Source organism: Paracoccidioides brasiliensis (assembly GCF_000150735.1).
Source record: "Paracoccidioides brasiliensis Pb18 unplaced genomic scaffold supercont2.13, whole genome shotgun sequence".
NCBI lineage: Eukaryota > Fungi > Ascomycota > Eurotiomycetes > Onygenales > Ajellomycetaceae > Paracoccidioides > Paracoccidioides brasiliensis.
The window spans coordinates 573,275-599,063 of record NW_011371370.1 but is presented as its reverse complement, the minus strand read 5'-3'; the positions used below and the strand labels follow the sequence as shown (position 1 = coordinate 599,063).

The following is a 25,789-nucleotide window of genomic DNA, read 5'->3' as shown; positions in this document are numbered from 1 at the left end:
TTGACTGAGGAGGTGTAACCGAGGCAGATTGCCCCACATCCGCTGCTGCTGGTAATTGAGGAGGATATGGGGACTTTGGCAGTAAGTCGTTGCGTATCCTCTTTTAATATCCTCTTTTAAATCAAGTTTGAAGGGAGCCGTTATCACGGGCTTGAAACGGGAGCAACGCCAGAGGTGGTGTTGAGCAGCGATGCCTGTAGGAACCCTGGATGCGGAGCCACTAAGAACGCCACGAAATTAAGTCTGATGCCCTAAGCAACATACGGATTAGGGGAGGAACTGGCATACATTTCCCTCTCCCTTTTTGCTCCACACGCGGGATATCTCCGTAGTTGTCTGCGCCTTGGGGGCCCCCTTTTGGCGGAATAACTAAACGAAGATGAGGCCGTTTGAAAAAATCTTCCGTCCAGGCGCACAGATGAGCTAGCTATCATTGGCCAATGAATTATGTCTTCCATCATCATGCGTCCCCTGTGCCGGTCCTTAGCAACAAAGGTTCTCCTCTGTCCCAAGACACCCTCATTATGATGTTGGCTGGGGAAGAACAGCCGGATTCATCTATGCTCTGGACACAGTGACCTTCAAAGCAGCTGTCGGGCGAGACCTAGTGATTTGGCGTTGCACATACTGAGCTGGGTATTTCCTTCGTCCGGCCTGCTGCGGACGGATCTCCGCTCCCGACGTCTGATACAACCCCCTTCGAGCATCGACGGCTGATCGATGTCTGCGAAATTCCATTTAAAATCTTTGGTGGTGATGGCGCAGAAATCAGGACCGCGATTTTGGCGTGGTCATTCTCTGCATGTGGCAAGTTCTGCTGGCCGTGCTTCATTTCTTTTCTGAAGCCGGTGCATTCTGTGAAGTGAAAGTTCTCATTATGGATGCTGAAGCCCTCGAACCGACTGAAGTGGGACCTCTGAAGGCAATCTGCCCTCTGCTGTCGAGGCTGCTATATAGTGTTTCATTTTTTCATCACTCGACCGAGTGACTGAGGGTTAGGGCCTCTGGGTTGTCGAAGTGATAGTGACAATAAATACCCTTCGAAACCGCGCCTTGCCGAGGACCACTGGCGGCAGATGAAACAGAGTGTTTTACACCCGATCGGCTCACAATCAATTAGAAGCGCAGGTCGGAAGCTGCTGATCTACGGCATTGTCGAGCGTGAGGGTGAGCGGAAGGGCGGATTGAGGATAAGGAGCGAGCCTCGCGCAGCAACTCTAAGATCTAACTAAATACTTCCGATAACTAGAAATTCCCATGTTCGAGCAAATCAATAACCTAACTAGACGTTAGCCCGGCCTGAATCGTGTTTTGCGGTGGATTTCCTTCCAGGTTATCGTGGCGAACTTGCACGCCTGCTGAAGGTGAACACACAAAGGCCAACTGTTAGATATTCTAGTCAAGCTACTCAGTAACTACAGACGTTGTTTTAAATATCATCCAACCACTCTCAGCCAGTCTCAAAAATCCAAGAGATCCCCAACTGTAGACTTACCCTATGAACCATGTCTGTCGCAGCAAATAAAATCATTTCCACCGGGGCACACAGGATCTAGATAATAATTACAGCGGCAACAACAGCAACAACAGCTTAGCAAACCTGCTTCGCGCAAACAATACATCCATCACACCCGGGGAGAGCAAAGAAAAGGATCTTACTCGGCAATACCCTCCCTGCATATGGCCCTGTGCCAGTGCACACACTCCTCCACCCACAGTAAGAATCCCTCGTCACGCAAGGGTGGCCGACCATGCAGCCCCAGACATTGGTTCCGTCTCTGTGACATGGCCAGTTCCCCGGGCCGCCCTGAACAGCATATCCGCGATATATGTTCGTGCACACGTTGTGATCGATGCATATGCAGTCCGGGCGAGAACCCCATTGGGATCTCGCATCGCACCAGCCGTTAATGGCCTGGATGGGCGTTGCGATGAACGGGATGATCATAAGAGATAGCGAGATGAATTTCATTTTCATTTTCATTTTTATTTTTTATTTTCCGATTTTTGCCGCTGGTGAGGAAGTGAAAATGTAGGATGGAGAGAACAGAATTGAGATTCCAGAAGGGCATCTTAGTTTCAGCCTTGGTCAAAGAGCGGTGTTTCGTAACTGAGGAAAACACGTTGAAACTATTTGCTTTCCACAGCAGCCACATGCGGCGATCACAACAACCCCAAATTCAAACGGGTTCGTTTACAAATGGCTATTGGGTACAGGAATGCAAGCTTCCCCAGGTTAAGCCATCGGTTACGAACATTAAGGAACTCAATCCAAAGGCGGTTGCTCGTACAATCGAGATGGGAGATATGGATCCCAAGCACCTGAAAGGGAATAGAAAGTGCATCAAAAAATAATATATAAAAATAATAAATAAAAATAAATAAATAAACCCTTCTACTCGAACAGCGCTGTTTCATACAGCCTTCTATCCCCCTCTATATCGGTCACCCTATAAACACGCTTGGTGTGCGGGCTACTCGAGCGACTCACACAGATCCCACCCACATAAGCGCATCCGTCCTCTCGGTCAATCTCCCCATCATGGCTATATGCTTCAATGGTAGCTCGAACAGGGTGAAATTCCGACTTGAGCATTGACGGGAACAGACACAGGCCCATCTTGTCCTTTGTTGCCTGGATGCCGTTAAGACAAAGGAGGTATGTAAAGCCATGTTTGCGGTGCTGGTGGTTGAACTCAGTCGAGTCGCTGGCGGCCAAAGGGAATGTCTTGGTTGCTGGTAGAGAGTCCCAGAGATGGGGGAATGGAATTATCGCACTAACTCGCGTCCATCCAGGGGGTAGATTGTATTGGATTGTGGCGACTGGCCTTGTGAAGGTGTACGGACTGATGACATTATCTGCCGTGTGCCATTGCATCAATGGCTTGGAGTCAGGGTAGCCGGTGATAAAGAAGTAGAGATACTCCTCCGCTTTGATCTGGAGTTCAACTCCCCTAGCAGTTGGTAGGACAGTGCGGATGAAGTTGGAGAAGGATATGGATTTGGGGGGGTCCATCTCTGCCATCGACTTTGGGACGAGAGATCTTGGAACCACATCCGCGAAGATACCCCCTGTTACCGTAGTCCTCTTGTCTTCTTTGGGTGTCTGCACGCTTGCCTGGGTCTCTCGATACATGTACACTTCGTCGGGAATTTGAGATGGCGTCAGATACTTCCGGCGCATGTCATCCTTTGTCAGGCCAAGCTCCGCGAAGAGCTTCTCCGCTACGGCAATATTGCCCGCCTTCGGAGGCTGCTGGGGACGCATATACATGGTTGGATCACACAGTGTTCTCCACTGTCGTTCCAGCTCATTGAAGTGCTTACCTTCCTGGACGCCATCAAGCAATTTTGAAAGAGCCCCGGAACGCAGCTGATGCAAGCATCCAATGAAAGCCGATGCTGCGACGTGAGTTTGGATGTTGTGTCGCTCCGTCGCGCTAGTGGTATCAGAGTCTATCAGTACGCCCCTGGCCTTTTGCACATCAAGGAGCCATGAAATAGCACCTTTATGGGCATTAGCGTAGGGCAGGCGGTTCTCCTGTAACAAGCTTGCGACCCTACGAACAGTTTCCCGGCTATAGTCGTTCAGGATGCGTTGCAGCATTTCCCTCTGCTCGTTCGTGGGAGGCATGGTGCGTGCCACGGCGGCCGGAAGAATCTCAGATCGGCAAGACGGGAGATCAAACGCCATGTGCTTGAAGCCCCCTTTCTCCTCGACTCCCAGATAACGGCATCGTTCTTTGGTGATTCTGAATTCCCTTCCCACTGTTCGACCGTCAAAGAGTTGGTTAATAGCCTTCACAGAGTCCTGGAAAACCCCTGGGAGAGACTGCACATTGTCAGTCCAGAAGAGGGGGATCAGTTTTCCTGTTGACTCGTCGACGAGACACAGGTCTCCACACTTATTCATGAAATGGGCACATGTGCGACAATTGAATTCTTGACGGTTCTCTGGCGACAGTGCATTCGCGAAGACGGCGTTCATCTTGATGCCGCCCATGTTGGTATGGAATATAGGGGCTGGACGGCGGGAGGTTAAAAGATCAGCTGCGCGTTTTGACATCTTCTGATAGAAGGTATCCGTGTGGATGTCGCTCTGCCTTCGTTGGACTGGGTGTTCATTTGGACGAGTGAAGAGATCAGAACCACTGGCGGGCCCCACATCAACCCATTCTTCATTCATGACTTCCAGTGTATATTGCTCGGTGCTAGACTCAGCTCCCCAAACTCATGCACATTCGGGAGTCGCAAGCAACTGGCGGAATAACTCGCGGAATAGAGTCCAGCGCAGAATGAGTAGCTCAGCGAATCCAGTGGATAAGGTCACGAGAGGGAATTTACATGATGACCATCTCAAAGTTGCAGCATCCACGCGAGATGATGCTCGTATATATATATTCTCAGCTTGGTAATAAGGCTGACCAGCTCCAGGAACGAAATGGGCTCCTCACCAGTTACGGAGTGGAAGTGGGATGAGTCAAAAGGTGCCATCGCTGCCCTGCATGATGCTGCGCCACTGGTTTGGGTGGGAAGGATCAGCGTGGCGGCTAACTGTTGGCAGGCCGATTTCACCAGCACTCAAAAACTATCCCCAAGTAAGTCAAGAGAGAAGTCTTTTTTGTCTTTTCTTTTGTTCTTTTCTTTTCTTTTTTTATTAGGCTGCCGGATTGAGAACGAGGCCCCAAAAAAGTCTAGTTAACAGAGTTAGCTTTCCAAGATGTGCTACAAGTCGACAGGCTGATTCCGTGGAGGTAGGCGGCAGCGAAACGAAAACACATGTGACATGCATGCTTGTTTCCCTTCGTCCCACGTAAATAGGCCGCTGTCGATGCGGAGCAATGCATTGTGATGGTGATTAAGGATCGCCGCGGAGTTAACTATCTTACAGGCGCCATGCTTGTATATATATATATCCATTGGAAAGGGACCTTGATAATCAGCAACCCTGCTGATTCCCGGCGAGATATTCGAATGCAGCTGCCAAAATGGAATTCAATTCACAGTATATCCAGCGCCCCGCTGAAAATCACCCCTTTCAGCATGCAGAACAGTCTGGATACAAAAACCAGCGACCAACAGCTGTATCCCGCGCCCAAAAGAGGGAAGGGGGTGTGCCAAGACAAAGCTTGATCCGTCTTGGCGCGGTCAGACACAAGCATCGGATCAGGTGACAGGGGGAATAGACACGGCATATATCATCACCACCGTCATCTCCTTGCTTGCTAGCTCATCACTCTGTTGTAGGTGTTGAGGTCCAATGATTAGAATAAGACCCTTGGTTGTGAAGTTACCAACCACATAGCCGTGCAATGGGGTTCCTGCTTGTACCCAGCTCTCCTTCTCTTGACACCAAGAAGAGTATGGACGGTGTGGACGGTATTCATGACATCGGCAAACGGCAGCCGAGCCGCTGAGCAAGAGCAGGAATACACTGTACACTGTATGTAGAGCTCTGTCTTTATCTTCGCGGTGGGCCCTCGAAGAGTGAGAGACGAGGGGGGGGGGGGGGGGAAGGCGGAGGGATGATGCAAGTGCAGGTCAAGGCTGCGAATGGTGTAGAGTTATAAGACTAGACAGGCCGCCGCCGCCGCCGACACGGGCACCATCTCGAGTGCTTGTTTCCCTGCGCTACTTCTTCCGCCGTTATCTGCTTCTTAAAGGTGTTTTCCTTTCGCACTGGATTCCCCAGGAGCCCCGATATCCCTATAACACTAGGTCATCAACAATGCATCACGGTGATCTGCCATCGGATGAAAGACATCGACAACAGCTGGAAACGGGCAGAAGGAACGCGGCGGTGCGTATGTAAAGTATTCCTGTGACAGGTACGGAAAGTGACTGGAAAATGTTTGATGCTGGGTCGAACGGAGCACGAGATCGAAAACAACGAAGCGATGATATAGCTACATCCGAAGCGCTGGAGCTTCTGGTCAGATTGCGGAGATTTTGAGTTAAGAGTTAGAATCTTTTCCATTTTCCCAGGTGTTTGGTTAATGCGCTGCCCCGGGAAACTGTCATGATTTGTATTTGTGGCCCCATTTCACTTTCGGTACCACAGTCGGGCTCCACTTGTATTTACAGTCAGTTATCCCAAGGCCGTTCCAACAATAACCATACACACATACATACACAAATACATACACACACAGCCACTGCTGTTTCCCAGGTTTCCCGTAGCCCGGAGCCGCTAGCTTCGTATCCACATTATACCGGCGTATTTCTCCCGCTTCTTCGCTCTTCTTCACTCCTGTTCCCCCACTGCTGCTTTTTTCTCCTACATCCTCTTCCTCCTCCTCCTCCTCCTCCTCCTCCTCCTCCTCGTCGTCTTCTTCTGCTCGCATTCTCCTCAACCTCCCCCGTCCTCTCGTCTCAGCTATCAACGTGATCCCAATCCGTTGTCTGTTTCAATTGAGCTGCTGTCTCCTCGAATCGCTTTCCTCTAACCCCGTAAGTTGCTCTTCCCCTGCTCCACCCGAAGCTATAACCCTACGATCTGCGCCCGCGCCCGCAAGCAAATCCCCTCCAAGTGGTTCTCTCAAGCCCTCATCTTGGATGATGGAAATAACCCGTCATTTTGGTCTGTCTTCTGGCAATCTGGGCTTTCTTGCATCATAGTTTGTGATTTCTTTGCGACCGCATTTTTGCGGCTTTTCATACGGCAGCCTTTCATATGCTGATGATACTGGACCAGCTCTGATACCACCGGCACCAGAAACAAAACAAAAAAAAAAAAAAAAGTCGAAGAGTAATTCCCCTTGACTTCCTCTTTAATATACCTGCCTATCCTGTCCATCCTCCTGTAGACATCCATACGCGCCAACCTCACCGTTTTTTCCGCGTCCAGGCCTCCAGGCCACGGCAAGCCTCCCGCCCTCGGAATAACCTCTAAAAATACCCTCTACTATACTCTTTCCTCCTCACAAAGAAGAGCCAACTCCAATTGGCACGCAAACGCCAAGACAGTAGCTAGAGCCAATATTCGCCGAATCGCCTGTCTCCCTTAGGATCCAGCAATCAGAACAACTTTATTCTCCTATCTGTCGCGGTCAAAAAAGGAAAACAAAGAAGATCCCCCGCCCCGTACGCAAAGCAGAACTATCACAATGCCTGCCATCAGCTTGGACACCCGCGACGTTGTCTCCCACCTTGCCAAGAGAAACAACTGGCCCCGCACAAATGTCGGCGTCATGTTGGTTTTCTGTATTCTCTTCGTCATTGGCTGTGGTCTTCTAATTCTCTTCCTGTACCGATGGATACTGCGTCGCAAGGCCTCGCGCGTGAGCGCCTAAACGGATCGGAATGTGTATCGCGTGGGAAGCCGGGGAGTGATGCCGCGGGTGTGAGCAAGTGCATGAGTGTCTTTGTTTTGTTTTTTTCTCTGGAATCCTGGCAGCTCCTTCGCTTGGAAAGTGTTTTTGGCTTATGCGACGATGCAATTACAACTAATCCCCCAAGCCATACATAGATTTAGGTCAAGTGGGGCCTTGAATGGTTTTTTAATTTAATTTGGGAATCACAAGAAATAACTCCCCCTTGTTCACGGAGGGGGGCAGTGTTGGCTTTGTTGCGAATTGATTGCAGGCCCGCCTCACAATCACCATCCCCCCCCCCCCCCCCCTTCCCCCCTCCCTTTACTACCATTTTGCCCTAGATTTTCTTTGCCTGGTTTGATTGCCCTCTTACCTTTCCTTATCACCCTGTGTCTATTTACCTATATATTAATTTTATTTATTCTCTCACCCTTCTGCTCTCTTGTTTCTTTCACTCCATGATTATTATTGATATTGTTATTTTTATTATTTTGCGCCTTTCTTCCTTTTTTGTCCGCGATTGGAAATGCCAAAAATGGCTGCAGGGTAAAACGGGGGTCAGTGATCGGTTAACAGGCCGTTTGGGGGTTCTCTAGTAGTGTATATATATATATATCTATATTTCCTTTTGCTTGTTGACAGTAGACCCCTCGTGTCTTTTTGGGTATTATCTTGAACTTAATTGCGTCCCTTTACAAACATCACCCTCCGATATCTCACCTCCCGTGTTCCAGTTGCAATAGATCTTCCTAATTTCCGTTTCCCCTTATAAAATCCCCTTTGTTATTTCTGAGCTACTTTTTGGCCTGATATAGCTCTTTCTCAAGTGATGATGCACCTGCTACACAAATCTTTACTCGCTATATCTGAACTGCAGCCTATATTGCCCCGCGTTTATAGTTGCTGTTTTTCCCCTTTAGAGTTCTCACCCGTCAAAGCATGCCACTGAACAATCAATCACAGAGGAGTTTAAACATATCCTCATCCTTAATCATATTGCGACAATGAGCCACTGATCTATGTTATTCCCCCCCCCAACCCACAGCACGATAAAATACACAACCAATACAAAGAAATAACCGGAAAATACTCTCAGCGCATGTATTTTATTTTATTTTTACGGCTGTATGGTGCTTCTATATAGAAGGGAAAATATCATCAGCGAGTGCTTGGGCACGCACTGCTGGCGTACGGGATAACAGTTGATGAGAGATATGTTCCATAGGAATATCCGGGAATTTTAGATCTCCCGGGGAATGCGCGCCCTGTGTGTCTACCAACTCGATTCGGGACGTCCCCCGGTTTGGGTCAGGTTGGGATGGAGTCGGTTCGAGTTGGTTCGGTGAATGTTGAGAAAGCCGTCGTCGCAACTATTAGACGCGATAAGCGCCTGTTAATTTTTCGGTTTTTCCCCCTCCTCGTTTGTTTGGGGTTTGTCTGGGGGTTGTTTGGGGGTCTGGCGATCCTGTACATTTTTATACGGTGTGTATATCGCGTAATTGGGTGATGGGTAGAATGGGAAGCTGATTAGGGACGGTACATTTATCTTTCTTGAAGCAGTGTGAGTTTGTTATCCTCATTTTGATCTTTAATAGCATCCACATAGGTGACAGCGTCTCATCATGTTACTGACCAATTTCTCACGGGATTGGTCGTGGTGGGCGGCATCTACCCTTTAATCGTGACCATTCAAGAATGTTGACCTTATAAATAGACCATCGTAGGTGCTTGTGTTGACGAACACTTTCGCCTTCTTTTGATTGAGAAATAAGACCCATTGCAGCTCAGCTCTGGGCAAAGAAGACTTGACTTGGTTATTGATATAGGGACAATTAACGGCAAGCAATATGTAATAAGCATGGGCGAGACATATAATCCGAGAGGAAGAGCATAACTATGGCAAACACAGCAAAAGTGCTGGTTTACTCAAGCGTTTGATGCACTGCGAATCATTTCTTCCGTTCATATATATCATGGCCCACACGCGCATCCGAAATGCGTGCTTGTGTCAAGAATGCCAATTTCATATTGTGCCATCATATGCTGGTGCTGCTCCTTCTCAGATATCAAGTCAAGCCACGTTCTTGTTCAGTGTTTTGACAAGAAGTCATATTCGGGCGCGGGTGTGGGCCATTATATATATATATATGAACGGAAGAAACAATTGCAGGAGGATAAAGGCTGCAGGATCTATAATTGGGGCAAAAAATATACATATTGAGACAAAACTATAAGACCCCTGCTAATTTAAGTTTCTGGCACTGGTAACCTTTTCAAGAGGTTGTCATGCATGCGCCTTGGAAGAACAGCGATTAACGCAAGGAGGGAAACGGAGCACTGATGGGTATGACTTTTGTGTGGATAGAATACCTTGGTATTCCGCAAGCAAATCGTCCGCTCCAAGTCAGCGTTAATGCTAACCAGTTGGGTCTAGTACTGTGGGTTGGAAGCGCGTTTGCTTTGCCATGAATCTAGTGTCTGCACTCTTGGAGCAGTGGGTACGTGGGTTTTTTCCCAGCGCGATACCTTCCCTCACATCCCGCTCAATGTGGGATTGACAGCCGAAGCTATCATCTCTATTGTAATCACCATGAGAGCTCCTGAGAGTGGGATGCTCGAGAAGTTTCATCTAGATGAGATGAGATGGTGAGAGAGGTAATAGAACTGAGGAAGACGAGAAGCTAGCCTTCTAAAGCCCATTTCGAGTGTTAATAGTAACAAACCTCCATGCTGCGATAGCGCTGAGAGGCGTAGAAAATACTCAGGGCGGAGCTTTTCGAATTGGGCCTTCTCCGAGGCTTGTAATCAATAAAGATACATAGCTAAGATGGGGCAGAAAAAGAAAATAAAGCAAGGAAAAGAACACGAAGCACACGTGGAAGGAGGAATAAATCAACTGTCTAAGCTAACTGAAGATGAAGTTAGACATAAAAGTCGAACGAACCTGAGAGGACGACGTGTCTGCGGGGATATGCAGCGTCAAGGCTTATTATTTCGGTCAGTCGGTTTTTCGCCTCTCATGACCATTCAACCACGTTAGTTATATTCTGTCAGCGCTAAGTTGCCGACACTGTCACTAGCATATTCCCTCTTGCTGGCAACTTGTGACTTGGTAGATCGGTTGTATCTTGAAACCCCCAGGCTCAAGGAAATCAGCGAGGAAACGACCAAGGAAATGGCTATTCAAAACATGGGATCGAGAGAATGGCTCCAGTCCAGCCAGCAGAAAGCTGAATTTCTCCCCTTCGGCGCATAATCAACTGGGGTCCTTAAGGAAGGCATTGCAAGTCATACCGATGTAGCCCGCTAGCCAAGGGAGGGGAAGATCTTAACCAGGATAGTTAGTTAATCATGACATTAGTCAACCGAAGAATTCTCCAGGGGATGATGCATCGGCACTATTGTTATTTAGTTATAACATTAACGAAATCGTGATCTTCAGTGACTCTTGGAATCCGCAGGCAAAACTCCACGGAAGGAAAATTGCTTCGTTGTCCAGACTGGGGGAGAAGGTGATGATCATGCACATCATTTTTTTGGAGAAAAAAAAAAAAAAAATTCAAACCCCAATTCCTAGTTATTTGAATAACTAGTTAGTTCAACGGAACGACGATTTCGGCTGTCCTGGTTCCACACTGGCCCGTTCGTTGTGGGGGCTGCCGCATGGTCGAACGGGACCAGCAGTTGGCAGTCTTAAAAGTATCACTAATTACCAAAAAAGCAAATCTTGAAAGGTTGAGTTGATTCCGTTTCAGCGGTTGGCTGGTGCAGTGATTTAGCTGCATGGCAAGCAATATTCTCGAAGGCGAACCAGCATCCTGCGCAACCTCTTCCGACGTTTGTGGCGCAAGGGATGATCTCGCAATTGAACCTGACTCCCGGTTGTTCAGACTCGCGTTTCTCCTGATTCGTCCATTCAACTTATGCCAGTGAACTTGACAAATTTCGGTTTTGACCAAGAGGCACACACGGTGATCAGGAAGAACGTGTATGACAAGTTCAAACCAAGTGGAATATTCCGTCCGTCACAGGAAGATGGTGAAACGCAACACCCCTGAGAAGGGATATTCAATCAGATCCGTCACCTGCAATTGATGTCGGACTCTGACCTCTTCCCTTCAACAGCAGAAGACCTCCAAAGAAATATCCTTGGAGGACCAGAGGGGCGCCGGGGTTTACTCATTGAGTCCAGTGGTTTCACCCTCTCTCTAACTCCAGCGGCGGTTGACGCTTTTATTCAGAATCAAAACAAGCTCGAACAAGACGTTACAGGGAGAGTTTTCCCCGAAGAATTTCGGAGTGCTAAATGTCATTCGTCTGTCGCGTGGTTAGGGGTTGAATAGGAGGTCATCACAACTCAAAAGTCCAAGATGGAAATAATCAGCGTTCATGAGGCTGCCGGGCCAAGTATTGTATTTTGGTTCAACACAGACATGGGAATGTGTGTATTATGACATATAGTTAATGAACTTAAAGGACAGAGACGCGAAAAAAGAAAATTAAAAAAAATGGGAGAATGTTAAATGTCATCTCCATCAGCGGTGATGCACGGACGTTCTATGGGCTGCTTAATGTGGCGGTGGATCTGCAGAGTGAAGCAATTGTCAATTGAGCTTCTGTATTGGGTATCTAATATATATGTATGTGATGAAGTCCTCAGGTAAACAGGAGTCTTGTAGAGCAACCAATATTTTCATCTGTTTTGTGCTCATATCCCCCTCCATTTAAATACTCTACCCGCCACATTTTTGCACTCTACTTCCATTCAAACACAGACAGCCGAAATGCATGGAAAGACAAATTGCAGAACAAACATCTAGGATCAACATTTCATTTCTTTCATTTCCTTTCATTTATTTTTTTGGGCTATCTTTGTGTTCACCGCTCAACCACGGAGAGCAGACAGAACATAGCTAGCTGGTGGAGGGGCCTTTGTGGATAGCCGTTCCACAGCGGAAATGGCATTGATTAAGCAATGTATATTAACGTAACACAGTATCAGCTATGGCCCGGGACTGACGAAAGACTATTTGAATTAATCCTGTGTTGATGCACATTGATTTCGTTTTGCTACCACCCCTCCCCCCTCTGCTGCGATTGGATCTCCGGATAGATATAGGGATACCTAGTCATGAGAAAGATAGGGTTTTCGAGAATTAGGAGTAACTAGTACAATATCCTGCGTGTGATTGGGTGTGGTAGATCTGCAGCTCTTTTCCGCCGGCCGAGGAGCGGTGGGGAGGTTGGACAACGGAGGAAATGAAGAAGGCGAGCGACAGCTCATTTAGTACCACCTTGTCAAAGGTTTTCCCGCACGCAAAAGGGAAAAGTGAATCGTATAGATCACGTCTCACGTAACCAAAAAGATAAAAGGGAGAAATGGATTAAGCGGGAAAAAAGCGGGAAACCCAGAAAATGAGGTCGAATTCAAAAATGCGTAATACCGTGAAGTTTAATAAATGTATGTAGCAACGAGCACAGAAAAACAACAGCTGAGACACGCAAAGAACTCCAATGCCGGCTCTCCGCTTTAAAAATCAATCAATCAATCAATCAATCAATCAATAAAAATAAAACACAAAGAATTGTCATGGCTGTCATCGCCTTTCCCATCGGTGAGATGGTGGAGGAGGTCGCGGTTCGTTCAGAGTACTATCAGGCGACGCATCGGTATCGTCCGCCAGCTCAGTTGTGATCTCAATCGTCGTCTTTTGGTAAACCTTGCCAAGCTCACTGAGCTCTACTGGTTGCACAATTTGATCTGTAGACCCTTCGCGATCATGCTGCGTGTCAGTTTCCGTCATCTGCCTTCGATGGAGGATGCTGTTGTCCAGCCGGGACATTTTATGATCCGCAGTGACAGTCGTAACGTGGCTATGTCCGACACGTTGGGAATTATAGAAGCGGTCAACATTACTGGGTTCAGAATCGATGAGGAGAGCTTGTCGGGTCACAGTGTACATGATCACATCCACGAATCCGGAACTGGCGATTACTGCACCGGCGGTGCAGAAATAAGAGACGCTCAACCTTTGACCTCTGGCGGTCGCCATGCGACCAGCGGCAAGGGGTAGTGATAGGACAATGTATGCAATGGGATACAATACCATATATCCAATCACTCTTTTCAGCCGTCGCAGGTTATCAGTTTGCCCTCGCCCTAGAATCGCTGATTGAGCGACCTGGTGGCGTAGGTGAAAGAAAAGAAGTGCGTAGAGCATGATGGATCCGAATTCGGACACAAAAATCCAAAAATAGTGTGTCCACAACCTGTCCGCGTCATAATTTTCATCAATCCAGCACTAGATAAAGGAGCATTCATATGTCAATAATTGCAATGATGAATAAGGCACAGTGTCGAGATATTGGAATATTCTACATACCCAAGCGCCAGACGGTACGTAAACATGTCTCCCATGCTGAATTGTGGGAATCAATACTAGAAGAAGCGCAAACGCCCAAACACCACACACACATGCCACGAACCAACGGTGAGACAGCTTTCTCCCCATGAGCACGATTCCAAACGTGTGGGCGGCAATTGCAAGAACGAACAATCCACTGGATGGATCACCTATCTGCAGCAGCCATCCCTGGAGGAAGCATATTGGGGAGTCGTAAGATATTTTATCTCTAACAGTCCAATGTAGTGCCATCAAAAACCCAACAGCCTGTTGGAAATCTGCCAACAGCAGATTGTAGATCAGGATGATGTACTGATTATATCCGATGTATGTCGAATAGTACTTTCTCCAGAAGACTAAGCGATAGGTAACGAAGATTAATAGCGCTCCAGTCGCAATTGTAGAGAGCAGGGACGTAGAAGCAACAGCGATGAGACCTCGCCGGTGTTCTTCCGGTAGTGGATCGATTATCAGCGGAGTGACTCGTCGAGGAGGGAGGGATCTCGCATTGAGTATGCTAACGGGCGTAACTTCAGATGCGGTCCATAGCAAGGAGACCAAATTCATATTGTCCCCCAATGCCTGTTAAATTCCCTGTCTCGTACTCTGGGGCCCTCCGGTCAATTGAAATCAGTGGAGCTGGAGGCGACCAAATATATACCCGAAAGACTTTAGAGAAGATTAGACTTGAGGATAAAGTTTCGTGAATTCCTGACAATATCAGTTCGAAATACTGTTATAGGCATATACCGCCCGCGTGTGCCTGCTAGGTTGTCAGAATTGTTTTGACTTATTGGAAGCATAATATGAACATCTGGGGAAAGATTACCCTTTTTGTTCCAATCCACAGGGACTCAGGGTGGCCCACCATATCGAGACCTTAACTTCACAGGGGTTAAAATGGCCTGGCAAGGGGTCACATACAGAGCTCGACTCATGCTTCCGAGAACTGCAGTGGAGTGCATCTTTGAAAGGACCAAAGGCGCATCCTCGTCCCTGTCAGCGTGCTAACTTGCATGCCGAAATCTGGAGGAGTAGATCACAAATCTTCCGTCTAAATTGTAGCAATGAGCCCTGGCAATTCCTCTGGGTAGGAAGCCGTGATACATACAATCATGTTTTCCTGTCATTCTTTGAGCCAAAGGGTATCATTCGTTCCCAGTTTAGTTGGGCTCCGTGTCGGAGAAATTCCCTAGCGGCAGTTCAATGGAATGAACTGTCTGAGCGCCACCCTTTTCAAGCGTAAGGATTAAAATACCCCCAAGACCTCCCGCAATTTGCATGAATTCATTCTCTCTCTTGTTTTGCTTTTTCCTAGTCTGAGCGCCCTGTGGTCGTTAAATCCCAGCACACTGTTTTGCTCTGCAGGAATTGGAAATCGGGAATTCGATATTGTGCATGACGCAAGGTTAAATTTTTGTTATGGGTATTTGCCGTCTCCCTGTGGATCGAAATTTTCTTGTTGATCAATCAACAAGGTGGAAAACGAAGACCTGTTACTTGCCCAGATCATTTTTCAACACCAACATTGCCAGTATTGCTTGTTTGAAAACGTCCAGACAGCCAGGTGCCGTGTCCCACAAATGAGAACCATTACCAGCGAGAATGCGCCGCCCCTCTGCGGGTCCAAGTACTAACTAGGGCTCACATATCCGTCCCATCAAGTAATTCAGAGCCTGGAATTTCGGATCAAAAAGCCAGCTATAATCACGGTCAGCGGCAGCTGGTGTCATTAAAAGAGGCAAAGAAGTGCATGGAATTTCGTATCTGTCAGGATTGAGCAAACACCGGAGTCTTGCCAAGCTGTGATGGAAAATTAGACCCAGATCAGCTTACTTCCGCTTCCAGCGTTTGATCCCGAAATGAAGAACGATTCCTGCGATTCTCCCGCCACACAAACCTAACAGTGAAAACAAAAGGCAACATGGCTGATGCATTTACACATTGAAACTGCCGATATTAGATCATCATGATCGACAAAAATGAAGCAATTTACCAGAAACTTGCAACATTCAAGGGCCCGTCAGATTCACGTGTGCTTGCAGGTGGATGTCTTTTTTTAGCCCGCCACATGTCAAGTTACGAGGCGGGCACTGGGAGGACATGCGCCTGCATGCTAGAACATCTAAAATCCAAAATTAAGTTAATCTCAGGGCCTGTGAGTTCGTTCCTGTGGGTCCTGTGGTTCCAAATAACAGGGGCTGCCCATCCTCCAACTGAATAATGAATGTAGACTGCATGCTATTCGTTTCAAGAACTCGTCATAGCAGAGGCGGACATTTAAAATTGTAATATTCGGTACAAACCAAAGGTGTCGGCATCTTCGCGATTCAGCCTCAAGGATTGGTCGATGCAACCTACGATAAATGCAAACTCTCCTATGTGTCCAGACTTTATTCACGCGGAACACCTCATTAGGAGCAATGCATGCTTCCAAGACATAGTTGCGATGACAATATCGAACGGTGGTTCAAGGTCAGAAATATTGACAAATTGGCGAGAACCGCTACCACTCTCGAATCTTGTCAAACGTGCATTGTCCAAAACAAGAATCATATCTGACAGTTAGCTGAAGTTGCAATTGCCTCCATGAGGTCTAATCTCCATACTTTTTTGAGATCAAATCAGCAGCGTCTATCGCCAAGCGATTTGCGTCAGAATCGCATGGCAGAACAAGGATCGTGATCCACTAAAAAAGATCATGAATTGAACTTGATTTGCCATCGTAAACGACCATCGTGCTTCGTTTTAAAGTCACAATCCATATGACGGGTACTCCATTTACAGTCCTTAAATTCTGCCTCAATATATCAAGACTCGCATTGAAGTTTGAGTCTCTCTAGCAGATTTCTTTTTTGGAATCATCTCACTCTCAGATCGGCAGTTTTCAATTTCTCCGAATAAACCGGCCCGATTTGCGGGGCAGGGGGCCCCACAGTTGAAGCCTGACAGTCGGTGACTTTCAGTCAACAGGAGATGTCAGATTTAAGCGTCAGAGGTTCTTGTGTTAAGACGAAACCTTATCTTTTAACTAATAGTAGCAGCCAGTGTCAATTGCTCTAGTTAAGCAAGTATTTGTGGTCTGTGGAGAGTCTTCAAGTACCCACGCGCTGATGATGCCCCAAGATCGCTGAATCGCTCATTCAGCCTTCAGGTGCGGGTTTCTGACTGCCGAGTTCCTCGCCAGTGGGGACCCTGGTCAATCTGTGCGGATAGTGTCATCCAATTGCTACGAAATGGCGAATAATAACGGAGAGTCATTCGACCAAATATAATATGGAGTATCCTTCCTCGTATTTAAGGAGACTTGCCTGCCACTGAATGTAACCTCTTTTGCAATTTTGAGGCTCCCCAAGTTCTTGGGGGTAAAAATTCCGAACTGCCGACGAAAACATTTAAAGGAATTATTTGTGTCAGAATCAACCAACCAACCACTTGAGATCAAGAGCAGATTTACCGTTCTTCTGCTGCTGGTAGTTTGGCTTGGGATTGATGCATGTTACTGGATAACTACCTTGTAAACTTTTCCAATAATTATGAGCATTCTTGTCGGTACACGGTCGATGTCGTCGAATTGTGACAAAGTAGTTACAGAGTTCTTGACCCGAAAATGATCTTGGGTTTGCAGTTGAAACAGTTGGATTGACATGTCGTGGGTTCCAAGCTTGACTGGAAATTGTCAGACATTGATATCTGCATCCAGAAGATACAACTGTCACGTACTGTTAACACACGAGCAGCCCTAACTAAAACCAAATCGAAAGCATTGCAGTCCATACCTCAATGCAGCAGCGTAGTCCAAATGGCATCCACAGTTGAAACGCTATCTGCTCCAGAGAGGGAAACTTCCTCCACAGACAGATGATATCCGCGAAAAGACCAGATCGCAAAGCTTGGGCGTTTCCTTCCCCTCAAGCATTAAAGATTGGACATGGATGCAACCCTGGATATCCTTTGCAATGCCATCCTCATTCTGGAAATGTTGGCTCAGTAAGCTTGGTAAGCGGTGGATATCTGTAAGTTAGTATTTCCCCCTGCAATTGGCTCGAAAAAACAGCTCAAAACAGCCAAACAACCAACCTAGTCCTAGATGTGGTACTCCTACGAACATATATCCAGCTCGAAAATAACCTTGGAATGACTGCATGAACCAGTGTTTGCGGAAATATATGAAGGCGGTGCGTTCAACCACTATGTTTCACATCATTGGAGAATAGTCGCATTATAAATGGTGATGATAATTTCCGCCAACTTTGCAATCCAAAATTTTGTATGTATTTATGCCCCCTTAAAGAATCAATCTTTCCCGGCTGATGGACCTTGGGAAGAAGGTAAAAAGAATACAAGGCACCTGACTCCATGCATAGGGTTTGGCCATAATCCCTACAACCCGACACGTCCTTCGAACCCGGAGACACTCACTGTAGTCCACAAAAGTGATGAGAATGACGAGATGGAGTATGTCTAATGGAAAACAAATACGAGAAGTTCCCAGAAGTTCCCATCAACAAACGGCATTAAGCACTCTTGCAAGTGATCATGTACTCGGAACTGCGAAAGCAAGCTCAGGCTAGTGGCATGGATAGTAATTGGAGCCTGGGAACATTGGACACTCAGAGCTGTAAGATATTTGTTAACTTGCTTCACAGTTGCCCCTGACAGGGGCAGGTTGTCTTCCGTTCCCTACCTCACGCGACATCACTCATGGGTGCCAGGCCATTTGCCCTGGCAAGATGCAAGGAATATCTTCCTTCGTGTGGAGAAAATCTCGAAGAAGAGGTCTTTAGCCAAACCTGGCTCTGACCCTCTTAACAAAGCCGATCTTAAATACTTAGGACGATATGTGGGAAGAGGAAGTTAGAGATCCTTCTCAAGGACCCCAAATACCACCAGGCCCCGGGAAGCAGATGAAAGTAAAGTCTCTTTTAGATCAAAAAAGCGTATGCCGCTTTGCTCCTCTGAATACGGATGCTGCAGAACATAATGGGAGTGCCGTCTCTAGATTTGTGCTCTGTCAAGTGTGATACGTTCTTTAGTGTTATGTGTTTAAAAGAATCATTGACTAATTTTCTTTTTGATCTTGGCCCTGTCCTTCCATGGAAGCGTTGGTGAATTTTAACAAGGAATCGCACGAACAATACATGGAAGTCGGAAATCGCGCCGGCCCTTTCACATTCCAAGGCTTAGTTCATGTCAATATTCTGGAACGCTCCCATGATGTGCAGCCAAGGCCGCTGTCTCCCATATAGTGCGGGAAAGTTTGAAGAAAAAAAAAATGTCGGTTCATGGACGACAGCAGATTACCACAAGCAAAGGCATCCATTTGTAAGTTGGAAAATCCGAGAGCTGATTTCTGCCAAACTTCACATGCCCCGAAAATGAAACCTTCAGTATACGAAAGATATGGCTGCCGCACGACACAGCTATTCAGACGAGTATGCCAAGTGGGAGAGGCCGGAAATCAAGTGATCAGTCCATGAGTTTGATGCTATAATGCGAAATACGGTTCCTCTATATTTGTGAAAATTGTTGAATTGTGTCGCAATATTCCCAGACCCAGATACGCAATCGGCTGAACTAATCCTGGGTGAACGTCCAGTAATCCGATATAGTCGTCCTTCCGTTATCCCAGAGCGGCTCGAAGCTATTAAACGAATCGATCGTGAAAGCCATGCCCAGGGAACCCGCGATGGCATCCTGCATTGCCTGGTCATCGATCTGGGGAGCAACACCACTGTTATCGTTATCGGTTTGGCTACTATGATCATAATTCTGCAAGGCATTAATGTTCTGTGAGAAATATGAAGGATGGACGGACGACAAGGTGTTGCTCTGGAAGCTGTTGATGAGAAAATCCGCCTTCGTGGTGAGGTCCCGAGTCACGTTTGCAGCGCTGGCGGCGATGGCGAAGTTGTTGCCGAACATTTCGAACACAGCGATGGCGTTGTCAATGGCATTTCGCGCTGGAGCAGTAGAAGGGGAGGTAGGATAAGCCAGAATAAATCCAACCATGGAAAGTGTGGCATTCCACTGCCATTGATATGCTTCATGCCAGCCGTTCAAAATGTCCGTCTCGTGGAGGATTTGATACATGATATGAGTAATTGCGATAGCATGGTTGACGCAGGAAGCCGCATTGTTTTCAGCTTTAGGGCTGGAAGTTGGAGAAAAGCAGATAAAGGGTCGGTAAAGGTTCATTGACAGATTGTGGTAGAGCAATTCCAGGAGCAGCTGCTGCCGCTTCAGCCATGGGGGTGAAAATCGCTCAACGTCTAGTGTAGTTCTATCAGTAGAGAAACGTACTCCTGTTCCATGTCTCTTCATTTTCAATGCACTAGGCACGCTTAATGGCCATTCTTGAAGAGCTTGTATTCTCGACGAGAGGAACTGCGCAGCTGTTTCCAGACCTTGAGGGTCATTGTATAAGCTCTTCCCATCATTTGCACCAAGAATTTCTGCGCATTTGTCATAAAATGCAGTGTAGATACTGCGAGCCGCTAGCAATAGTTTAACGTGGTTCACACCGAAGGTGAGCCATGTGATATTTTCGCCAAAGGAGCCAAAATTGGAACCTGAATGTAACGCCAGTTCGTGGTCATCCGATGGGAAGCTGACGGTGACATGGGATAGCTGTGCAGAAAACGGTCGCCCGAGTTTCATGCAGGTTTTGCTGTCTGTGGCATATAGAATCCACCATAACCGTTTCCGCAACTCCCTTTGGGCCCGTGGTATATATTCCGGTGGCTCCATATGGAGTCCTAGAATATGAGCTGTCCTCACTGCTAACGCTAACGTGCTATGAGCCATGTTCTGGAATGACGCATTGCAAAGGAATATGAGGGAGAATATATGGCACTGAAGGGTTGATATCGACGGGCTTTCGAGCTCAGTTGCCAGCAACGCTTGGGACCGCCGATAAAACCAACGCCCCGCGATGGTTGCATCATTACTATCGACATCTGCCTTGGATACACCGTTTGTGTCTCGCCGGGGTAGAAACGCGACGCCATATTGCATTGATAAAGCCAGGACGATGTCAACGAGGGCTGATGGTTTGCGAGTTTTATGCGGAGGTTCCCATAACGATCTATAATGTTCTCTAAATTCTCCTTCGTCCAGAATTTGGAGGGTGCAATGATATGATTGCCAAAATAAGCTTAGAAAGTAGTCTTCCTGAGTCCCAGTCAGGTAGTCGCCATCTCTCGGGATATCAGCCGACACAAGATTCTCTTCAATGGTTTCATTTTTTGAGCTTGTGGGGCTCGCGAATGACCTGCTGGCTGAATTAGGTTGGAAATGATGATCCAAATGCGGCTGTTGTAGAGCTGTGGCCAGGTACGAATTCAGGCGGCCAATGAAATAGAACAGAGACGAAGGACCGTAGAATTGTGTCTGATGAGACTTTGCTGTCCTTGTCTGAATGCCCTCCCAATACCTCTTCGTAGGTTGGCCTTGATCCGGAGAGTCGAGCTTCAAATGTGGAGATGTCCTCGACAACTGAGATGGACTCGGAGGATGAGCAGCCTCTTCACACACGGGACACTGGACATCGTCAAGTTGCTGTTCCAGAATCTTGATTCGACGCTTCAACTTTTCAATTTCTCTAGCAGGCTGTCAGCTAGTGCATTACTACCCACATAACATGACGCCCCGTACTCAGCAATAAAAACAGCAGCATGACCAACCTGAGGGCATGAGGCAGAGTTCTCACATCGCTCTCACCATTACTGGTACACTTTCCCTCCCTACTTCTGCAGTTCGCACAAGGGCGATCAGTGTCACATCTGATTCGGTGTCCACGGCACCAGTCACAGGCTCTGGCAACCTGGGTTCGTTTTGGCCGCCCTGGGGCGGTGGATGTAAACGGGGGCTGCTGATGCAGACTGGTCTCCGCGGTCGACCGAGTTGGGTCCGTCGAAGTTATCGGCATTCTTGTTCATTCGGGAAAAAAAAAGTTTCCATTCTTATTAATTTTATCATGCATGCTCCTCGAGAGCTGTCTGTGTGTTCCTCGAATTGCTGCTTGTCAATTTAGCGCGGGGGCACCCCTGTCTCTGCTCAGCTTTTCATGCATCGTATCCATTCTCATTGGATTGCGTATGTAGTTAACTACGGTATACTTACAATTCATACCATAGTTGTGAGTCCAGGGCTTATTTTTTTTATTATTTTTATTTATTTATTTATTTATTTATTTTTTTTTTTGGCACGTCGCAATGGAGTTCTTGTCCACGAAACCTGATTGATGGGAGTACCCTCACTGAGAGGATCAAGGCGAGTTGGATGAACAAGTCAAACAAACTGCAAGGTGTTTGTCCAATGATCGACTGGATAAATAAAATGCCATATTCATTTTGACGCGCTGATCTCACTTTTGTCCCGAGTTGCCACTGCCAGTTGCCATTGGTTGATGTCAACAGGATTCCCCAGACGGGCCCGTCCTCTTGAACATGGGGAAGATCATGCATGCATTAAACCTTCGAGACAGGTGAAATTCTTTGCAGAGTGGATCTATTTGCGCATATTGAATGTGGGAGTCACCGATGTAGTTACACTCAGTACATTTATCTGATTTTTCAATCTGGATATAATCATGTACTAGGAATATGATCACATCAGGAATTCCCCAGCTTCAAAGTGATTGATTCTTCTTCTCCCATGATTTTCAAGATGTCAAACTAGGTCAATGCCAGGAAAAATAAGACTGCAAAATTCTATTTTTCTCTGTGAGAATTAGTTATGCAGTTCCGAATTGATTGGGCTCAAGAAAATATCACGAAACTGGACAAAATGCCGTTGCGATGTTGATTTTATTCTTTGCGTTCACGGTTTTATAAGTTCAGGACATATAATGACTACTGAAAAAGAAAGAACTTTATGCACCCGCCTGGGTTAATAGGACGAAGCCCAAGGGACAGCCCAACTTGTTCCCATAAGAAAGACGTTTATGGATGGGTGAGAGTTCACGTTCCGCCGTCCCTTGCCTGGACGCCTTTTCCGCCCATGTTTCCCTCCCGACGCCAAGAAACCCGCTCTGTAGAGACCTGGGGCGGGGCGGGGCGGGGCGGGATGTGCCTTTCCGCTTTCCCGGATAATCTCTTGTTTTGGCACGCAACAACCATCATCCCGGCTACTTCTACGCATGCACAGCAGAGGGTACGTACAGGGGACAAGGGGGCATCTATCATATCGCAACAAAAATGATGAAATATAGCCAATGCTCAGAACGGTGCTAGATACAGAAAAGTGGACAGGAAAGAAGAATGACATCATCAAATGTCTCATTCAATCAGCAGCGGAACGTTCCAATGCTGGTTAATCTTTAAACTACCAATAAAGGAAGAAGGTAGTTTCTCATGAATTGCTCTCATCTCATATATTATTAACTATAATATCCACAGAATCAAACGTCCACTCTTACACAGTTCGATTCATTCCAGTAAAACAAAAAAGAAAGAAGAGAAAGGAAAAAAAAAAAAAAAAAAAAAAAAAAAAAAAGAAAGAAAGAAAGTAAAAAGGAGAAAAAGGCACACCCATCAATCCATCCATCCATTAAAAACACCACTTTTTCTGCAAAAGAAAAAAAAAAAAGGAAAGCGGAAGAACAAACTTGTATAAACCTGAACCGCATTTGACTTCGAACTCAAAAGGCGGCATGGCATGGCTGCTTTGTAGAGCAGAAGAAAATTAAGAAACATAACAATTCATTCTCAACATGTCACAGAATGTTCAAATCATTCAATCATTACATACCTTTTCCTCGTTCCCTCAGAAAAGAAGCTGCAGCTGCGGGTACTGGACTGAATACATAGGAATACTCTTTTTCTTCCAGTACTCAAACGGCTCCTGCAACGCCTTGGCCGCGACCTCATCCCCTTCACGGATAAACGCCTTGCGCAGGCCCAAAAACAAAGCTTCAAACTCATCCTCGTCGTCCGTCCAACTATCACCCAAAGAGTAGAGAAGACGCTGCAACTTGCGGCCATCCAGGACGATCTCAGCCATATCATCCCTGCCACGGCAGCGGTAGATCTCTGCGAACTCAAGCTCAGCGGGGGACAAGGTGTTGTCGCCGTTGACAAACGCGGTTATGGGCCAGAGCATAGAGGGGGAGCTAAAAGCGTATTCTTTTGGCTTGACCGAGGACGAAGCCCAGCCCGTAATGGCCGTAATGTTTCCGGCCTCGTCAACCAGGATGTGGTCGTCCGTTTCGCAGAAGCGTTTCAGGTAGAAGGGACCCCCTTCCTTGCTGTTGATGGAGGTGACCAGGTCCGGGATCATGTTCAGGCGCCAAAGATAGGAGAGAAAGTGGCCTACGGGCAGGTTTGAGAATTCGCCATCCATGATCATGTCTAATTGCAAATAGATGATCGCCCTCAAGGATGCGCTGAGGCTGGAGAACGGACCGATTGGTGTTCGAGAGTCACGGAATAAAGGCAGCATCGCGTATCCGCCGATCTGCACAACTCCGTCGTCAGACGGGACGATGGACCCGGTCATTTCAAAATCATGACGTTCTAGCTCCAAAGAGACATCCACCAGCTGCTCTAGGATCTTTGTCTGAGTGGTCTTGTTCGCCTTGTCCCACTGTAGTTTGCGGCCACCCATCTTCTCGAGAAGAACAAAGGACACGCCGACGGGGTTGTCTGTGGCATCGATCCAGCCATAATGGTAGACACGCGGTGCGGGGACGGCGGTCTTTTCGAGGAATTTCAGAGTGTACATTTCGCTCAAGAAGATGTGTTTTTGCACGGGGAGGGGTGGAAGCGCATCATTCGGCAGCCGTATACGCGCATCCCACACTACACCATCCCGAAAATTGATGTCAAAGTGGAAATCCATGTCGACGATGTGCTGGACCAGGAGTCTCAATACGGTCTCCCTGTCTGCCGCAAGGGCGGGTATTGAACAGGGGACACCGCCGCGGAGGGAGCTTGCCAATGAGGTCAAGGCATCGACATCAAGTTGATCCAGAGTCTTTGAGATGTGGACACGCTGGGAGGCCACACATTCTTGACGGTAGCCATCCGGATGGGTATCCTTTTCAGAGCAAGAACAGAGTTAGTGGAAGAAGGCTTCTCGATCATCTGGAAAACACGAAACAAAACAAAAATCAATAAAATAAATAAAATAAATAAGCAAAATAAGCAAAAATAAAGAAAATTAAAAACAAAATTAAAAAAAGGTTCAAAAAGGCTCAAAAAGGTTCAAAAGACATCCAACTCAAAGAATAGACCAGCCTTGCCTTGGAAAGACATTGATGAGAATCTGACTTGATATGAGCGCCACAATGATTCCTGGAACATATCAGACAGCCCCCATTTCGGCGGGCAGCGGACTGGGAGCAGCCGTGTACGTCACAACGTCTTAAAGGCATAGTCCAGCTGCAGTGGGCTACATATATGGGCTCTGCATAGGATTTGGGGCGACAGGGTATATCGAGATTCAGACGGAGGTTAAGTCGGTGGAGGGCACAATAACATGCACGTACGAGGAGGAATCAAGGGTGTGTCTTGGAGAAGCAGCAGATATGCTGCAATGAATACCAAGAGTGTGTTTCTGAGTCTGTCTGCTCAGATTAAAGTAACCGAATATGCTGAGACACAGGGGATGGGTTGTTGTGAAAAAAAAAAGATGGATGGGGGATTGCCTTTGAAACCGTCGAAAACGACGTGAGAAACAGGAAGCAAAAAGGAGATCAACGAGCCCCCGAGCGAGCGAGAGATGATGATAAAATATTTAAACAAACGAGAAAACCGGCAGCAAACAGCGAACAAGCAGAAAAACAACAACAACAACAACAACAACAAATACTTAAAGCAGCGGGAAAACGTTCAGCAGTTCCATTATTTTGCAGCCGACAAAGCAACTAAGCTAACTCTCCAGCTGCTTCTATTATTGCAAGCCTACAACAGGCGGTATGCAGCCCCGCTGCAGAAGCCCCAAGAGAACACTCTGCGGCGTCTGTCTGGTTGGCGCCAGGCGGGCGGATAGTTATCTTTGGACATCCCGACGCAAGCAAGGGAAAAAAAAAATAAAATAAAAAAGAAAATAAAAATAAAAATAAATAAA

The 25,789-nt window shown here is 47.0% G+C and overlaps 12 protein-coding genes across 12 annotated transcripts; 5 read left to right on the top strand and 7 right to left on the bottom strand.

Moving 5' to 3' along the window:
* Nucleotides 1–143: 143 nt before the first annotated feature.
* PADG_08005 (uncharacterized protein) lies at nt 144–832 on the bottom strand (the record flags this gene model as incomplete). The annotated part of the gene is made up of 4 exons (XM_010765062.1): nt 144–251; nt 289–369; nt 417–518; nt 629–832. The coding sequence occupies 4 exons, from the start codon at nt 830–832 to the stop codon at nt 144–146; spliced, it is 495 nt and encodes a 164-aa protein (XP_010763364.1).
* Nucleotides 833–877: 45 nt separating this feature from the next.
* On the top strand, nt 878–1,957 carry PADG_12392 (uncharacterized protein; the record flags this gene model as incomplete). Its single annotated transcript, XM_010765107.1, has 3 exons — nt 878–956; nt 1,294–1,364; nt 1,550–1,957. The coding sequence occupies 3 exons, from the start codon at nt 878–880 to the stop codon at nt 1,955–1,957; spliced, it is 558 nt and encodes a 185-aa protein (XP_010763409.1).
* Nucleotides 1,958–2,395: 438 nt separating this feature from the next.
* Nucleotides 2,396–4,186, bottom strand: PADG_08004 (uncharacterized protein; the record flags this gene model as incomplete). Its single annotated transcript, XM_010765061.1, has 1 exon — nt 2,396–4,186. The coding sequence occupies one exon, from the start codon at nt 4,184–4,186 to the stop codon at nt 2,396–2,398; it is 1,791 nt and encodes a 596-aa protein (XP_010763363.1).
* Nucleotides 4,187–4,441: 255 nt separating this feature from the next.
* Nucleotides 4,442–4,702, top strand: PADG_12391 (uncharacterized protein; the record flags this gene model as incomplete). Its single annotated transcript, XM_010765106.1, has 2 exons — nt 4,442–4,598; nt 4,662–4,702. The coding sequence occupies 2 exons, from the start codon at nt 4,442–4,444 to the stop codon at nt 4,700–4,702; spliced, it is 198 nt and encodes a 65-aa protein (XP_010763408.1).
* Nucleotides 4,703–4,988: 286 nt separating this feature from the next.
* On the top strand, nt 4,989–5,174 carry PADG_12390 (uncharacterized protein; the record flags this gene model as incomplete). Its single annotated transcript, XM_010765105.1, has 1 exon — nt 4,989–5,174. The coding sequence occupies one exon, from the start codon at nt 4,989–4,991 to the stop codon at nt 5,172–5,174; it is 186 nt and encodes a 61-aa protein (XP_010763407.1).
* A 554-nt stretch (nt 5,175–5,728) lies between these two features.
* Nucleotides 5,729–5,953, top strand: PADG_12389 (uncharacterized protein; the record flags this gene model as incomplete). Its single annotated transcript, XM_010765104.1, has 2 exons — nt 5,729–5,804; nt 5,829–5,953. 2 exons carry the CDS (start codon nt 5,729–5,731, stop codon nt 5,951–5,953), a joined length of 201 nt encoding a protein of 66 aa, XP_010763406.1.
* Nucleotides 5,954–6,043: 90 nt separating this feature from the next.
* On the bottom strand, nt 6,044–6,344 carry PADG_08002 (uncharacterized protein; the record flags this gene model as incomplete). Its single annotated transcript, XM_010764973.1, has 2 exons — nt 6,044–6,071; nt 6,145–6,344. 2 exons carry the CDS (start codon nt 6,342–6,344, stop codon nt 6,044–6,046), a joined length of 228 nt encoding a protein of 75 aa, XP_010763275.1.
* A 2,644-nt stretch (nt 6,345–8,988) lies between these two features.
* PADG_08000 (uncharacterized protein) lies at nt 8,989–9,942 on the bottom strand (the record flags this gene model as incomplete). The annotated part of the gene is made up of 2 exons (XM_010764972.1): nt 8,989–9,122; nt 9,735–9,942. The coding sequence occupies 2 exons, from the start codon at nt 9,940–9,942 to the stop codon at nt 8,989–8,991; spliced, it is 342 nt and encodes a 113-aa protein (XP_010763274.1).
* Nucleotides 9,943–12,910: 2,968 nt separating this feature from the next.
* Nucleotides 12,911–14,284, bottom strand: PADG_07998 (uncharacterized protein; the record flags this gene model as incomplete). Its single annotated transcript, XM_010765060.1, has 2 exons — nt 12,911–13,615; nt 13,697–14,284. 2 exons carry the CDS (start codon nt 14,282–14,284, stop codon nt 12,911–12,913), a joined length of 1,293 nt encoding a protein of 430 aa, XP_010763362.1.
* A 3,972-nt stretch (nt 14,285–18,256) lies between these two features.
* On the top strand, nt 18,257–18,578 carry PADG_07997 (uncharacterized protein; the record flags this gene model as incomplete). The annotated part of the gene is made up of 2 exons (XM_010764971.1): nt 18,257–18,302; nt 18,367–18,578. 2 exons carry the CDS (start codon nt 18,257–18,259, stop codon nt 18,576–18,578), a joined length of 258 nt encoding a protein of 85 aa, XP_010763273.1.
* Nucleotides 18,579–19,294: 716 nt separating this feature from the next.
* Nucleotides 19,295–21,647, bottom strand: PADG_07996 (uncharacterized protein; the record flags this gene model as incomplete). The annotated part of the gene is made up of 2 exons (XM_010765059.1): nt 19,295–21,320; nt 21,403–21,647. 2 exons carry the CDS (start codon nt 21,645–21,647, stop codon nt 19,295–19,297), a joined length of 2,271 nt encoding a protein of 756 aa, XP_010763361.1.
* Nucleotides 21,648–23,485: 1,838 nt separating this feature from the next.
* PADG_07995 (uncharacterized protein) lies at nt 23,486–24,559 on the bottom strand (the record flags this gene model as incomplete). Its single annotated transcript, XM_010765058.1, has 1 exon — nt 23,486–24,559. The coding sequence occupies one exon, from the start codon at nt 24,557–24,559 to the stop codon at nt 23,486–23,488; it is 1,074 nt and encodes a 357-aa protein (XP_010763360.1).
* Nucleotides 24,560–25,789: the final 1,230 nt, after the last annotated feature.